Here is a 15,795-nt window from a genome sequence, read left to right on the forward strand (position 1 = left end):
CTGTTGGTATTGTATAACTGTTGCAATCCTATGGGAGACATGCTAGTTAAAATTTCATTTTTCTATAACTTATGACAATAAATTTGCACTTGACCTTGGTTTAATTAATAAAATATATATTTTTGGGGCACATTTCATATAAAAAATATAAAACTGTACAAAATCACAGAGAAAATCAATATTGTGATCAAATCACAATATAAGCTTCTACAAACAAACCAAATCAAAATTTCTTAATGCAAAAAGGGAAACAAAAGAGAAAAAGATAAACAAATTGTATTGTTTTTATATAAGTCACATTTGATTACTAAAAAAATTAATACATTAATAAATGTACAAGTAGACAAAAAAAAGCCAAGTGGCCACTTTAAGACTATCAGGAGTGGAGGTTAGGAGCATGCACTGATACAGTGCATTGCCACACGACAAAACAACTCAGGATCCAGATTAGGACCCGAGTGCAGCCATGCAACGGGTGACACCTCAACACCACACTAGTTCAGATGGAGTGGAACAGTGTGAGGTTTTTTTTTTTTTTTTTATGGTGGCTGTAGTGCCAATTCTGCCACCAACCCCCAAGTTTTTCTCTGCAGGTTGGAGGGCCTACATGCAGGGGTGAATGCAGATTAACGTCATACCCAGGACGGAGCAATTGCTGGTTAAGGGCCTTGCTCAAGGGCCCACCAGAGTGGAGTCCCTTTTGGCATTTTACGGGATTCGAACCGGCAACCTTCCAATTGTCAGTGCAGATCCCTAGCCTCAGAGCCACCACTCCGCATTATCAGGAGCATTTAAAAAAATATGTATATGAACTGCTACTGGGGTTCTAGGTTCCACCTGGTGCCACTTTGACTGAAGGTTTAAATTATGTATTACACCTAAGGAAAAGGGAAACAAGATTAGAAGGTTGTACATATTATAAATTATTCATGCTTTTAATTAGATGCATTTAGTGTCTCATGGATCATGCTATAGATATTAAAACACAGTAACATATGTATCACAACTATTGTGTGTATCTACACATTCAAAATAAAAATACAAATAAACCTCATTCTCAATTGTTGCATTCCACTGTCATTAGCAAACTTTCATTCAAGCATGATAATCAATTATCTCCAACAACCAGGATTCCGGTTTCATTTCACATTTGTAGCTAACTTATCCATACACAACAATTTGCAGCCACCCTTCAGATTTTGAACATATTACCAACTACTGCGGTCATCACTCAATTGTTATGGACACCCAATGATGTCACCACGTGGACTTTGAGTGTGTCACCTCGTAATGGTGGAATCTCTTAAAGGTTCCAAAGCATAATGAAGCTACCTCTTTGATTTTTGAAGCATCTCTTAATTTTTTTGTTGTTTACATTTTCTTGGCCAACATATTGCAAACACATAATACTATAACTGATATTTTTTCCCTGATAGATTATTTAATGTAAATTATAATTAAATTGATGACTGATAATCAAATCGATTTCTACATTATTTGTAAGAAAAAAAAAAGAAAAAAAAAACTCTAAAGAATTGCAAAGCAAATATTTCTTTTAATGGCCTCTTTTGACATTGATTTCTGGACTCAGAACATCAGTTATGTCAAGATGAACAAATTTCCATTAAGGTCAGGCTATATAATGCGCTGAAAGACAAAGAGCATAGGTAGGTATTACACATGTTGCTCAGTTTTCAAATGCTACGGTCAGTATTTTAAAGTTTGTGGTAATGTTTCCCAAGGCATAAGCATACAGTAGAACAGCCAGATTAAGTGTCTTTTAGCAGTCAAACCTATATTCTATTCTTTTTCCCTTTGTATGAGAGAGAAAATTTACATTTTTTAACTTTAATACATAATCATTTAAGCAAACATGAAAAGCTTTATACTGCATTTTAATAATTAAATTCTTAAAACTGCATTCATTTTGGGACTGTAAGTGGTATCAGTTGAATTATTCATTTAGATACATTCATTTGTTTTGTTAAAAATATGTGTTGCTTAGCCTGCTTTTGATTGGACAGAAATAATTCTGAAATAGCCACAAAATACATCCAAGATTGTTGCTTTTACAACTAATGCCTCATCTATTGGAACTTAATTATCTTTTAGTTATATAATGTGAGCCCTGCAGTGGACTGGCAGCATATGCTGCAGGGACGAGATTCAGTTCCTTTTCAACTCTGAATTGGATTAAGTGGCTTGAGAATGATACGAGAGGAGATGTACAATGTGACCATCTGGCAGTATTTTATATATTACATTACATTTTAAATTTAATGATGATAGGCAAAACATAATACACTTGAAACTAGCTCTGTTCACACTAGGAAACAGACATATGACTGTATACAAACACTCACATTGTTCAACTTGAGCTTTGCTTTGTCCTGTTTCTGTAGGTGACCAGAGAGCTGGTAGAGTACTGCTCGGCTACGGCGGCGATTTGCGTTAAACCCAGGGGGTCGGGTGTCTCTATGGACTTCCATCCCATTTTCATCATCTGTTAGGAAAAAAAAATAAACGTGATTTCAAAAGTTAATTACTGCAAATTCTTACATAAAAAATGTGAAGTAGCCGTTTAGCTGGCACAGAAGCATTCATTTCCCAGTTTACATGGAATAATTCACAGCCACATTGATTAAATAGGTGTCCTTATTAGTTTTTAAATTTAATTTAGGATATCAATGATACAATGAAGCTAAACTGAAAAGAATAATGGGATTGAAGGCATTTACTAACGCAATATATAAACTTAAAATCAAAAATTATATACAGCATAAATACAACATATAGATTGAACATATATTTCTGAATACACATATTTAGAGTAGAACACTACTATATAAAGAATGTTTATTATGACAGCTTGCACTCATATCATATATTTCACCTACCTTGAAAACACAGCTTAGGAGACCGGATGATCTTCACTTGTTTAAGTTTATATTATTGCTCACATTAGCAACAAAACACCCTGGCCATTAGGTCACCAAACAGTCTTCATGGACATGACTTGACATGTAAATTTCCTTATTTTCCAAATTCCTTGGAATTGTACCAAAAAAAAAACCACAAACAAACAAAAAAACAAAAAAAAACACACCATCCAGTAGTCTTGGTCTTATGTCCCATACCGCACAATAACCTGTGGTACATTAACAATGGTATATGTATGTGTATATATGTTTTTTCCAGTTACCCTTTGCCTTGAGTCAGTACCCAACTTAACGCTGTTGTAATAATAATAATAAAAATAATAATTATATTTACATAGCTCTTTTCTCGCTACTCAAAATGCTTAGACAAGAGGGAACCACTTTAACCACCGCCATGTTTAGCTTCCACCTGGATAACACAACGGCAATTGTAATAATAATAATAATGCATTTTATTTATAGGTCACTTTACATTTGTAATAAATCTCAAAGTGCTACATAAAAAGTTTAAACAAAGGCAAAACAAGTTAAAAACAGAGATAAAACAACAATAATTAGAAGCATTCTTGTTAATATGCTTTCCTAAATAGAAAAGTCTTTAGCTGATTTTTAAAAATTGTGACAGTATACTCACCACATATTAGCAATTAGGTGGTGAACAGGTGAGAGAGTGAGAAAATTAGAAACAGGGAATGATTAGGGGGCCAGAATGGATGGGGAGATGATGGGCAATTTATCCAGGACATTGGGATTAACCCTACTGTTTTTGAAAGATGCCCAGAGATCTTTAATGACCACAGAGAGTCAGGACCTCAGTTTTATGTCTCATCCGAAGGACGGCACTATATTTACAGCGCAGTGTCCCCATCACTGCTCTGGGACATTGGGATGGCTATAAGGTCTCATTTATATTTCATGTAAGGCTCAGTTAACTAGACACACTATATGATAAAAGTCAGAATTGACTACAAATTACTGGCACAAACTCTGTAAACTAAATTAAAATACTTGCAATTGGAACTCCTCTCTGTGACACCCCATGAAGTGGGAATTGGGAGACACCAGCCTACACTCTAGGTGTCTAGTATGTGGGACCATGTGTGACCAGGATGATAGTGTAAGACAGGGAGACACAAAAACAACAGGGTTGGAATTTTGCAAAAATAAACTGAAGTTTTAAAGAAAAGCAAAAACAATGTCCGGTGGCTAATATACTGTATCAATACACAGTCCAATACCACAAAGGACACACAAAACAGATATAAATCTGAGCCCAAAAATGACTATTTACAGTACTGACTGAAAGTCCCAAATGAAAAATGTACATACACACACATATACACACATATAGCGGTAACATCTGTATTTTACATTCTAGCACTGCGGGGGACATAGCAGTACAGTACTGTGCAGTACACAGGTTTACCTTTACATTCTTTTTTTTAGGTAATGTATTAAGCTGACTTTGAAATTAAATTAAACTGTTTTGGGGGCATATTTAGGGTTTAAACTATAAAAATAGGCATTTTTTTAACCACATCCAAAATTCACGGTTTTTCACAATTCGCGGGTGCTCTAGGAACGTAACGCCCGCAAAATGTGGGGGTGTACTGTATACGCACACACACACACAAAAATCACAAATAAAGCCGTCTTCCTCCACAGAAATCCAAGTCAACAAGCTGCTCATTCAAACAGTGTATAATACTGTACAGGGTTTACCAAATACAAGAATATTCAAAATACAAAAAAAGTGTATACAATATACAAAAATAAACAGTGCACCACAAACCACAACCCAAAAACACCTCCACCAAAGCTAATCCAAAGATACTTAAATAAGAAGAAACACTATTTACAAAAATCAATGCACAAGCAGTAGTGCTTGGTAAAGTCAAGCCATTGTTCTACCAAGTACCTTTCTCTCTCTGCACGATCTGGCCCCAAAACCCCTTCTAGAGGCCGGAAATTCCCTTTTTTATTTGGCGCCCTCGCGCCGACTAATTAACCTGCTTAAACGTCATTCCTCCACGAGCAGGCGATCACGTAAGAAGTAAGCACTCCCCCCCCCACTTCCCTTTCCTTCCCCGAGCTACTGCCCAGACAACTGTCAATATGAGATCCCTTGGGAGATGGTAGAGCCGCCTTTCCACTCTACATGAGACCCCCGCGATGCTCCCCAGAAGGCGCCCGTATTGTCAGCGAAGACGTCACGCTGCACTTTGTAAATGGACAGAAAGGCAAGCTTTTATTCATTATACTTTTTGTCCTTTTTCCCTAAAACTACTGCCACTCTTCACACTACAGAGGACAAAAAACTAATTTTTGTTTTTTTGCTGGTAATGCCAGTGAGGCACATTACCACACTCTCTTAAATAAATATTAATCTTTTCCATGATAATACTATATGCTTGTAGTAACAGCAAGTGCCCATTACTGAAGAGTTCTTAAATAATGTTTGAAAATACAAGTATTTGGTATTTGCAGTACCATTAATTACATGAAGTGTTGCAAATGACAAACTTTATAAAGTACCCATTCTATGCAAATCACCATCCCAAGACTCTTGAGAAGTACAGAAGTACACTCTAATTTTTCATATTTGTTTATTACACCATGAACAGTCTGCAATACATTTGCAAGGCACAATTACCTAACGTAAGTGTCATTCTACAAAAAATTAAAAATGGAATATACAGTATCTCACAAAAGTGAGTATACCCCTCACATTTTTGTAAATATTTTATTATACAGTATCTTTTCATGGGACAAAAATGAAGATATGACACTTTGATACAATGTAAAGTAGTCAGTGTACAGCTTGTATAACAGTGTAAGTTTGCTGTCCCCTCAAAATAACTCAACACACAGCCATTAATGTCTAAACTGCTGGCAACAACAGTGAGTACACCCCTACGTGAAAAATGTCCAAATTGTGCCCAATTAGCCATTTTCCCTCCCATTAGTGTTATAAGGTCTCAGGTGTGAATGGGGAGCAGGTGTGTTAAATTTGGTGTTATCACTCTCACACTCTCTCATACTGGTCACTGGAAGTTCAACATGGCACCTCATGGCAAAGTACTCTCTAAGGATCTGAAAAAAAGAATTGTTGCTCTACATAAAGATAGCCTAGGCTATAAGAAGGTTGCCAACACCCTGAAACTGAGCTGCAGCATGGTGGCCAAGACCATACAGCAGCGGTTTAACAGGACAGTGGTTCCACTCAGAACAGGCCTCGCCATGGCCGACCAAAGAAGTTGTGTGCACATGCTCAGCGTCATATCCAGAGGTGCTGCCAGCATTGGTGCAGAGGTTGAAGGGTTGGGGGGTCAGCCTGTCAGTGCTCAGAGCATATGCCGCACACTGCTTCAAATTGGTCTGCATGGCTGTCGTCCCAGAAGGAAGCCTCTTCTAAAGATGATGCACAAAAAAGCCCACAAACAGTTTGCTGAAGACAAACAGACTAAGGACATGGATTACTGGAGACCAAGATAAACTTATTTGGTTCAGATTGTGTCAAGCTTGTGTGGCGGCAACCAGGTGAGGAGTACAAAGACAAGTGTGTCTTGCCTACAGTCAAGCGTGGTGGTGAGAGTGTCATGGTTTGGGGCTACATGAGTGCTGCCGGCACTGGGGAGCTACAGTTCATTGAGGGAACCATGAATGCCAACATGTACTGTGACATACTGAAGCAGAGCATGATCCCCTCCCTTTGGAAACTGGGCCGCAGGGCAGTATTCCAACATGATAACGATCCCAAACACACCTTCAAGACGACCACTATCTTGCTAAAGAAACTGAGGGTAAAGGTGCTGGACTGACCAAGCATGTCTTTAGACCTAAACCTTATTGAGCATCTGTGGGGCATCCTCAAACGGAAGGTGGAGGAGCTCAAGATCTCTAACATCCACCTACTTTGTGATGTCGTCATAGAGGAGTGGAAGAGGATTCCAGTGGCAACCTGTGAAGCTCTAGTGAACTCCATGCCCAAGGGAGTTAAGGCAGTGCTGGAAAATAATGGTGGCCACACAAAATTTTGACACTTTGGGCACAATTTGGACATTTTTCACTTAGGGGTGTACTCACTTTTGTTGCCAGTGGTTTAGACATTAATGGCTGTGAGTTATTTTGAGGGGACAGCAAATTTACACTGTTATACAAGCTGTACACTGACTACTTTACATTGTATCAAAGTGTCATATCTTCAATATTGTCCCATGAAAAGATATAATAAAATATTTACAAAAATGTGAGGGGTGTACTAAACTTTTGTGAGATACTGTACATATCAAGGGTATGTTGTAGGGCAGGGGTGGCGAACTCCAGGCCTGGAGTGCCGCAGTGGCTACAGGTTTTCATTCTAACCCTTTTCCTAATCAGTGACCAGTTTTCACTGCTAATTAACTTTTTCCCCCATCACTTTAATAGCCCTGTTAGAAGAGTTCCGCCCTCTGAATTGATTCCTTTCTTCATTAAATGACAACCAAGCAGAAATGAGATGTGAAACGAACTAACAGATGACCAGATAAACTGGGGCTTCAAACTCCAATCAATTTCACTCCAATCACTTTCTTAATGAGAAGCCAATTCTTGCTGTTAATTAAACCCATTTTTTAATTCCATGGCTTGTTGCTGCTCTCATTCTGCCACAGCACACATTTCAAAAACTGTTGTTTTTCTGTTCTTTCTAAGAGCACCGTCAAAATGTTTTGGTGACCTGAGAGATCAACCTTACCAAGACCATCACCTCTCTTTAATTTCAGATATTGTGTAATGGTCAAAGGGGAGCTGGTCATGTGGTGGCTTGTTTTGTGTCTCATTATTGTTTGGCTGCTAATTAAAGAAAAAGAAACAAGTATGGGGCCAGAATCAAGTTTATTAAAAGAAGTAATCAGCAGCAAAAACTGGTCACTAATTAAGAAGATAGAAAGAATGAAAGCCTAAAGCCACTGCGGCACTCGAGGCCTGGAGTTCGCCACCCTTGTTGTAAGGTGACAGTGGTATAATAGTAAGTAATGCCTCACAGTATCACGGACCTGATTTGATTATAAGAATTTTCATTTTTGGTGTTCAGTTGTTCACATTCTTTCTTCATCTATGGTACTCTTCCTCAACTACATGATTTGATAGGCTAACTGGTGATTTCAGAGCAGTCCAGTATGACTGAGTGAGTGTGCTTGTGTAAGTGTGTCTTGAAGTGTTCTGACGTCTCATAGAGCGACAGCTCTGGTGCACCTCCATGGCTGCCTGTACATACTCGGCTTCTCAAACCATAAATTCAAAAATATGTTTGTATGAGTATATTGCATTGGATTTTAGTTTTTGTATGGTGCATGTTTTATTGGATACCAAATAGTTCAATATTTGTAAATGTGTATCGCAACAGGTATTAATTTGAATTTTTTAATTTACTAAATAAGACTTGTTTTGTTTTTTGTTTAGATGTAGCTTTTAAGTGAATAAACTGTGTGACTAAGTAATTAACCTACTACAAACACTGATGTCATATTGTCAGGAGATATTACAGTGGGAGCAGGGGTGGAAGCTGAATGAAGGCAAGTTTTTGAAGGGCTAGTGAGAGAAGTAAAAGTTTAGAAGACATTGTTACCTAAATTTGAGATGACTTTAGAAAACGGGTCTGATAAATCTGTTTTTCTTCTGAAATACTAGCTAAACAAATTGCAAGAAATAATCAATGCATTTGAATACAGTGTTGAATTCTGTGATATGCAAATAATGCAAGCATTATGGGAAATAAGCAAATATAAAAACAAATGTTAAGAAGAAATATGTTTAAGCTCAGGTAAAGTAACTAGTGTGTATATACTTGTAAGAAGATGTGAAATGGGGGCTTTTTGGGTATTTAGCTTAAAATAACTTCAGATTGACAAGTAGCAAAAACTAACAAATTCTCAATCATTCATTTTTTGGCTGATATATAAACATATATACATATCTTACTAAAAACTACCAATAAGCCATGGTATAAAAGACTCTATACAGGTTTTGACAGAGACAGACACAAGGGCATTTGAGTGAGGCAAACTTGAGGTAGATGTATTGACATAAGAAAGAGAGGGCATAGGCAATCCTGAAGACGCACCAAGCCATCACACTATGAAAGTGCAGTGCCACATAAAATGCGTTCCATCGAAGAAGAGGACAACATCATGATGGCACATACTTTATAGAATGTCTCATGTGGATTTGTTACAAGAATGAACTCTTTACACAGACATCTCTCCCCTGATTATACTGAAGTGTAGCTTGACATTGGACATTTGGACATTGATGTGAATTGTTTAGATTGTATTTTTTTTTCAACTTTTGACATCTAGTATTTGATGCCCTATTTCTTTGCAAATAGGAATTATTCATGATTAAATTAAAGGTCTGAACATTTCTTCACTTAAGCTTGCCTTGTTTATTCATATCATTTGCCCCAGTGTGCTTGTTCAGTTTTTCAGTATTTATGTAGCTTTTTCAAAGGTAGCATGCGGGCCATGCTTGTTCTCTTAGAATCGTTCAGCCCTTTTTATGGGTAACTAAGGTTTTGAAGCTGAGGTCACCTGATGCTCTATTTGATTTGTGTGTTTGAGATATGAGTGATGAGTGGATGTCACATAACTAAGTATTCTGGGGCGTACGTGTAAATAAATGATAATAAAGTAGGCATTTCCAGTATTAACTTGTCCACCAAAATAAAAAGAATTTTAGAGGTTAAAGTACCTTTCGTGAACACTTTTACATGACAAAACAATTGCGCTTGGAGTTTATGAGAGGGACATACAGTATGCAAGAATTAATTGAATTTGTATATAGTACAAAAAGAAATTAATCAGATTAGATTTTAATTTGAAGTACTTATTTGTTACAAATACTAAGGTAAGCCTGTCAATTTGTCATTGATTATTTTTTCGACATAAGCATTGCAAATCTAAGAAAACCATGAAAAATGTTTTTTATATTGTTGAGTATAATGATTATGTAGTTCATTTTGTATTTCCTTGACAAAGGGAAAAATAAGGCACAATTCTTTTACTTGTACACAGGCTGCAGCAATTATAAGTGCTTGTACGGAACAATGCAATGCTTTCTAGCTGAAAATTATCCACAAATTTCATTTGTATTGTGTCTAGTATTTTGCTTATGCTGCCTGAAAATAAGGTAATCAAAATGGTATACGGTAATCCCTCGCTATATCGTGCTTTGACTTTCGCGGCTTCACTCTATCGTGGATTTTTCGCTGGTTTGTGGGTTTCAGTGGACAATGGGTCTTTTAATTTCTGGTACATGCTTACTCAGTTGCTTTGCCCAGTTGATTTCATACAAGGGACGCTATTGGCGGATGGCTGAGAAGCTACACAATCAGAGCACATATTATGTATTAAATAAAACTCCTCAAATATATTGTGAGCAGGGGGGGTGTTAGCACCCCTAGAGGATATGGACGCTCCCCAAAAAATGCTGAAAGACTACCTTCACATTGCTCCCTTTCTTGCTGGGCTTACTTGTGGCTGCTTTGTCACGCGATATGCTTCCCGCATGGTGCTTCGCATACTTAAAAGCCCAAACAGCACCTATCGGTTTTTAATTGTTTGCTTTTCTCTCTCTCTCTCTGACAATCATACTTAAAAGCTCGAACAGCACCTATTGGTTTTTGATTGTTTGCTTTTCTCTCTCTCTCTCTGACATTCTCTGCTCCTGACGCTCACTCCTTTGAAGACGAAGATATGTTTGCATTCTTTTAATTGTGAGATGGAACTGTCATCTCTGTCTTGTCATGGAGCACATTTAAACTTTTGAAAAACAGACAAATGTTTGTTTGCAGTGTTTGAATAAAGTTCCTGTCTCTACAACCTCCTGTGTTTCTGTGCAAATCTGTGACCCAAGCGTGACAATATAAAAATAACCATATAGACATATGGTTTTTACTTCGTGGATTTTCACCTTTCGCGGGGGTGGGGGGTTCTGGAACGCAACCCCTGCGATCGAGGAGGGATCACTGTATGGCAAACCTATTTCACATTTAATTGCTTACTTTTATTAGTCATAGTTATGCTTTGATGAATCACAATTACATTTTATATTATTAAATAATATGGTTTTGAGAGACCAGAATTGGAATTTAAGATATCTACAATATTATCAAGAAGAAATGTGAAGTAGACAAATCATGAATTCTTATTTATCTGATCAAAGGGAATGACAACATCAGATCATCATCACCAGTTTAACAGCCATTTTCTGGCTTTACCCAGGTTTGCCAGTTGCCCATTCTCTACAGTCCTGAACATCCATGGAGATAAGATTGATTCATCTTCTGTGTTCCAACACCCTCCCTAGCCATCTCTCCTTTGGCCTCCTCTTAGGCCACATCCCCTCCACCTCCATCACATTGTTCTTTGCAATCAACTGTAATGATATATATCTTCAATTATGTAAATGTTAAATGCTTAACATGCATTTTAGATAGTTAAACATTATAGATATTTCTTTTTCCATGTACATTAAAAGATAGCAGTAACACTAATTCTGACTAGTCATAATTTAATTACAGATATCTCAAATGGGAAGCTCCAGAGATGTGAATGTGAAAGTCTCCATTGATCAAAGTGGACTTATCAATAGCTACAATTCCATTTTTAACTAGTTGAAACATAAGCGCACATATCTAAAAAAAGAAGTTGAGCATGTTGGTGCAGCAATCGACCAATCCAGTGTTGAGGGCTTGAATCCTGCAGCTAGTTGTTGTGAAGTCTGCACATTCCTCCCATGTCCATATGCATTTCTCTGGATACACTGGAGTTCCTCCTATATCTGCAAAAATGTTCTGCTTAGGCTGACTGGCGATTCCAAATACATCCTGAGTGAGTGAATGCAGGCTTGTGTATGAGTAGCCCCTGTGACAGACTTTCTACTCTGCACCCAGTGCTTCCAGTATAGGATCTGCCCCCCCTACAACACTGAAATGGATTCTGGGGGTTGAGCATGTTTTGTGATTAGCAAGATTATTTAAAACTGCTAACCACATGAAATACATTTTGTATTAAAATAGGTTAATGACAGTCATTATCCTGGCTTCCCTTCCCCTGATTAAACATTTTCCAGCAGCACATTTATTTTCTGAACTGGTTTATCCTGGGCAGGGTCACTGAAGAATGTAAACTGGACCAAGTCGTATTACTCTACTTCATTTTAAATTTCAAAATTGGTACTTTCACTCCTTAACAGCTGTCACAAAATGATATTTTGCTATGCAAAAGATTCAAATATATTTATAGTTATTGCAGTAAATGAATTTTGCACAAAAAACTGTATTTTTAATTAAAATGAGAGAGAATGTTTAAAATTCCCTTTCAAAGTTAAGTATATGCAAGACTAAAGCCATGGAGGTGGAAAAAAAAATATTGACTATCTGCCTTGTGTAAGTAGAATGTCCACTTTTTATTAAGAAAACTAATGTAATGAAGGCTTCATAAAGCACAGCTGGCAAAATGACTGTTTCATGTGAAATGTTTGTTTCTGTCACTTTATGCCTCAAGGACAAGTACGAGTAGCAATCAATTATATTAATTAAAAAAGAAATGGTAGTTGCTGAAACATTTTTTCCCCACTTAGTATAGTGACTAAAAACTATGCATTGCATGGGATATGTCGATTCCAATGCAATTCCAATAAGAAAAAATGATTTTTTTTCATAGCCACATATCCTAAGCACCTAAAAAAAGCAACAAGATAAATATTTAACATTTCTTTCTACTCAGCAGGGCAGCAGTGGTAAAGGCTAATAATTGGACTGTTTAGTTTAACTCAGTGCACACAATTCAGGTCCACAGTTGGACAAATCTCATTATTTTAGATCTCACACCAAACTGCAAATAGTATTTTTATAAATGACAGTTACAAGTTCCAATTTGAGAAAGCTCTATGCTTTCATACACTGTGCAGTCAAAATAACAGCAGAATTGTTAATACAGAATTTTCTTCTGTGACAATGAATTACAAGTATTAACAGTGTGAAAATGGTATTTCTCTAGTTCTTTAAATGGATGTACAGAAGTGTGTGTGCGAAATGCAGGTTATTGCTAGTTTGTGTTTAGCCCAGCTTTCAATCAAGCTGTCAAGGTAATACTTCAACCGATGCACTGCAGTACTCTGTATTTCTTGACAAAACTGGCATGTGGGCCTCTCAGCCATCTGAAAGAACCATAACAGAACTATTAAGTCTTCTAGCTGAGTATGAAATATAATGCAGCTACAAGAAGAGCCTTCTGATAGAAGTGCCAAATAGATGATTGTGAAGTAAGGGGTGCTTACTTGACTTTTAATCATATCATAAATATGAATATTGTACTTACACCATATATCCATGTGAGACAGCTAAAGTAAAGATTATTGTTTTTCCTGGTTTCTAGAATTCAGTATGTATTCCAGTGGATATTTATGAGATTCCTTTAGGGTTATATTTAAGTTAATACTGCGGACTGCATTCAGAATGTGACAGTATCTAATGCTATACTTTTATGCCTAAGTGGTTAATATCTTATTTTTCACAATATCTGATCTCTTGTTTGTTTGTTTGCTATCTGTTTTTGTTTCTACATTATTTATCTTCTGTCTACCTGTTTCTGTGGCCACTAAATGCAACCTAAGCAATACTTCTTATAGCAAAATGCACAATATTTCACGTATTTTTATTCTTTCTCCTTATCCATTTGCTTGAATTTGCAAGACATGTCACTCATCACTACAGTGTACGTGCTTAGATTCTGTTATCGAGGTGCAAGGTTGTACAGCTAATGGATCAAGAGATGCAGCTCAATCCAAAGTGCTTCCATTGGGAGATAATTCCGGAGTTCTGCCAGTTTGTATAGTTTCATCTTCTTTTCCATTTATTTAACAAGCTGGCATAGTGTAGGTAAAGGCAGAGGAATGAATTAAAATACTCCATTACTTGGAATCTAATATATGTATACGATTCCCGTAAGGGAGTGCAGTGAGTGTGTACGCCTGATGAGCCCAGAATTAGGGCGAAACACGTGTCACGTACTCTTTGCATTATTTGACAGTAAACTATTTCAACCATATATATATATATATATATATATTAATAAAAGGCAAAGCCCTCACTGACTCACTGACTGACTGACTGATTGACTGACTGACTGACTCACTCATCACTAATTCTCGAACTTCCCGTGTAGGTGGAAGGCTGAAATTTGGCAGGCTCATTCCTTACAGCTTACTTACAAAAGTTAGGCAGGTTTCATTTCGAAATTCTACGCGTAATGGTCATAACTGGAACATATTTTTTGTCCATACACTGTAATGGAGGAGGCGGAGTCACGTATCGCGTCATCACGCCTCCTACGTAATCACGTGAACTAAAAACAAGGAAGAGATTTACAGCACGAGTCAAACGCGGGAACGAAGGTAAATGACGTTAATTTTTGACTGTCTTTTAATACTGTGTAAGCATACATATTAACACATGTGCAATTAAACGTGTGCATTTACGGGGTGATTTCTCAGGCTTAAAAGCTCGCCTTTTATCAAACGCGGGGACAAAGGTAACTGACGTTGTTCACTGTCTTTTAATACTGTGTAACCATACATATTAACACATGTGCAATTAAACGTGTGCATTTACGGGGTGATTTCTCAGGCTTAAAAGCTCGCCTTTTATCAAACGCGGGGACAAAGGTAACTGACGTTGTTCACTGTCTTTTAATACTGTGTAACCATACATATTAACACATGTGCAATTAAACGTGTGCATTTACGGGGTGATTTCTCAGGCTTAAAAGCTCGCCTTTTACTAAAAAGGTAAATGCAAAACTATTTTCAATCAGTTTATTGAAACGCTCCCGTTAAGGATTGCAATAACATATTCGCGAGATAAAAGAACGAAGTAGGGGGAAATGAAGGAGGAGCCGCAAACAGCGAAGAGCAAAAAATTAATTAAACAATTGAGAAGGGAGCGAGTGAAGCATACAAGCATGTTCATAAGGGAAACAAAGCACGGTGTAAAACGTAAGTTTAAATTAAGTTTATAGAAACGCTCCCGCTGCGGATTGCAATAAGATATTCGCGAGATAAAAGTTTAATGAGAAGACACGAGGTATAAACGAACCACACGCCGTGGCGCAACGTTAGGGGCAACAGTTTCAACCATTCTATGATCTGCTTCTCGCAACTGAAAGACGGCACATGGCGGATGTTAGCCGACTTGCTGACCGCAACGTTAGGGGCTTCAACTCTGGCGCTGACGCCACATCTCAGTGCCAACACTTTGCAGACTCTACTTAAAAGACATGCCCTCCTCACTGGACAGTTAAAAAGACCAATCAAACTAACGATGACATCAAGTATTACCCAATCAAAAGTAGGAAAGGAGGCATCTTCATAAAATGCGTGTGGGATGATTTGCATGAGACGCTGCTTTAAAAAAAATGATAAAAAAAATACGGGACAAATCCCGTCCAGTATTGATTCAAAACGGGACGCGCAATTTCATTCTCAAATGCGGCACGATTCCGTATTTTAAAGGACGGGTGGCAACCCTACAGTGCCAGGTAACCACCCATACAATCAGATTCTGATTCAGACTAGGAATGCAATGAATGTAATTACCCCGATCTACATACAAGGCGAAAGTCTTGCAACATTCAAAGATGATGGTTTGGGATAAGTACACCATACAACATAAAAGAGCTTATGAAGCCTTGAACCGAAAAAAGCAAGATCTCAGAGATCGTAAAAAAAAAAAAATAGGAGGTAATGTCGTTTTACTCGCTGTAGATTTTAGTCAAACATTACCAGTTATTCCACGAGGGAGACCAGCAGATGAACT

The 15,795-nt window shown here is 37.4% G+C and overlaps 1 protein-coding gene across 1 annotated transcript in view; it reads right to left on the reverse strand.

Moving 5' to 3' along the window:
• kcnh3 (potassium voltage-gated channel, subfamily H (eag-related), member 3) overlaps positions 1 to 15,795 on the reverse strand; it is a 577,011-nt gene that overhangs the window by 162,031 nt on the left and 399,185 nt on the right. The window contains exon 4 of the mRNA XM_028807521.2: positions 2,364 to 2,503. Within this exon, the coding sequence (XP_028663354.1) occupies positions 2,364 to 2,503 (140 nt within the window). The remainder of the gene's footprint in view (positions 1 to 2,363; positions 2,504 to 15,795) is intronic.

This window comes from Erpetoichthys calabaricus, chromosome 8 (assembly GCF_900747795.2).
Source record: "Erpetoichthys calabaricus chromosome 8, fErpCal1.3, whole genome shotgun sequence".
Taxonomy (NCBI): Eukaryota; Metazoa; Chordata; class Cladistia; order Polypteriformes; family Polypteridae; genus Erpetoichthys; species Erpetoichthys calabaricus.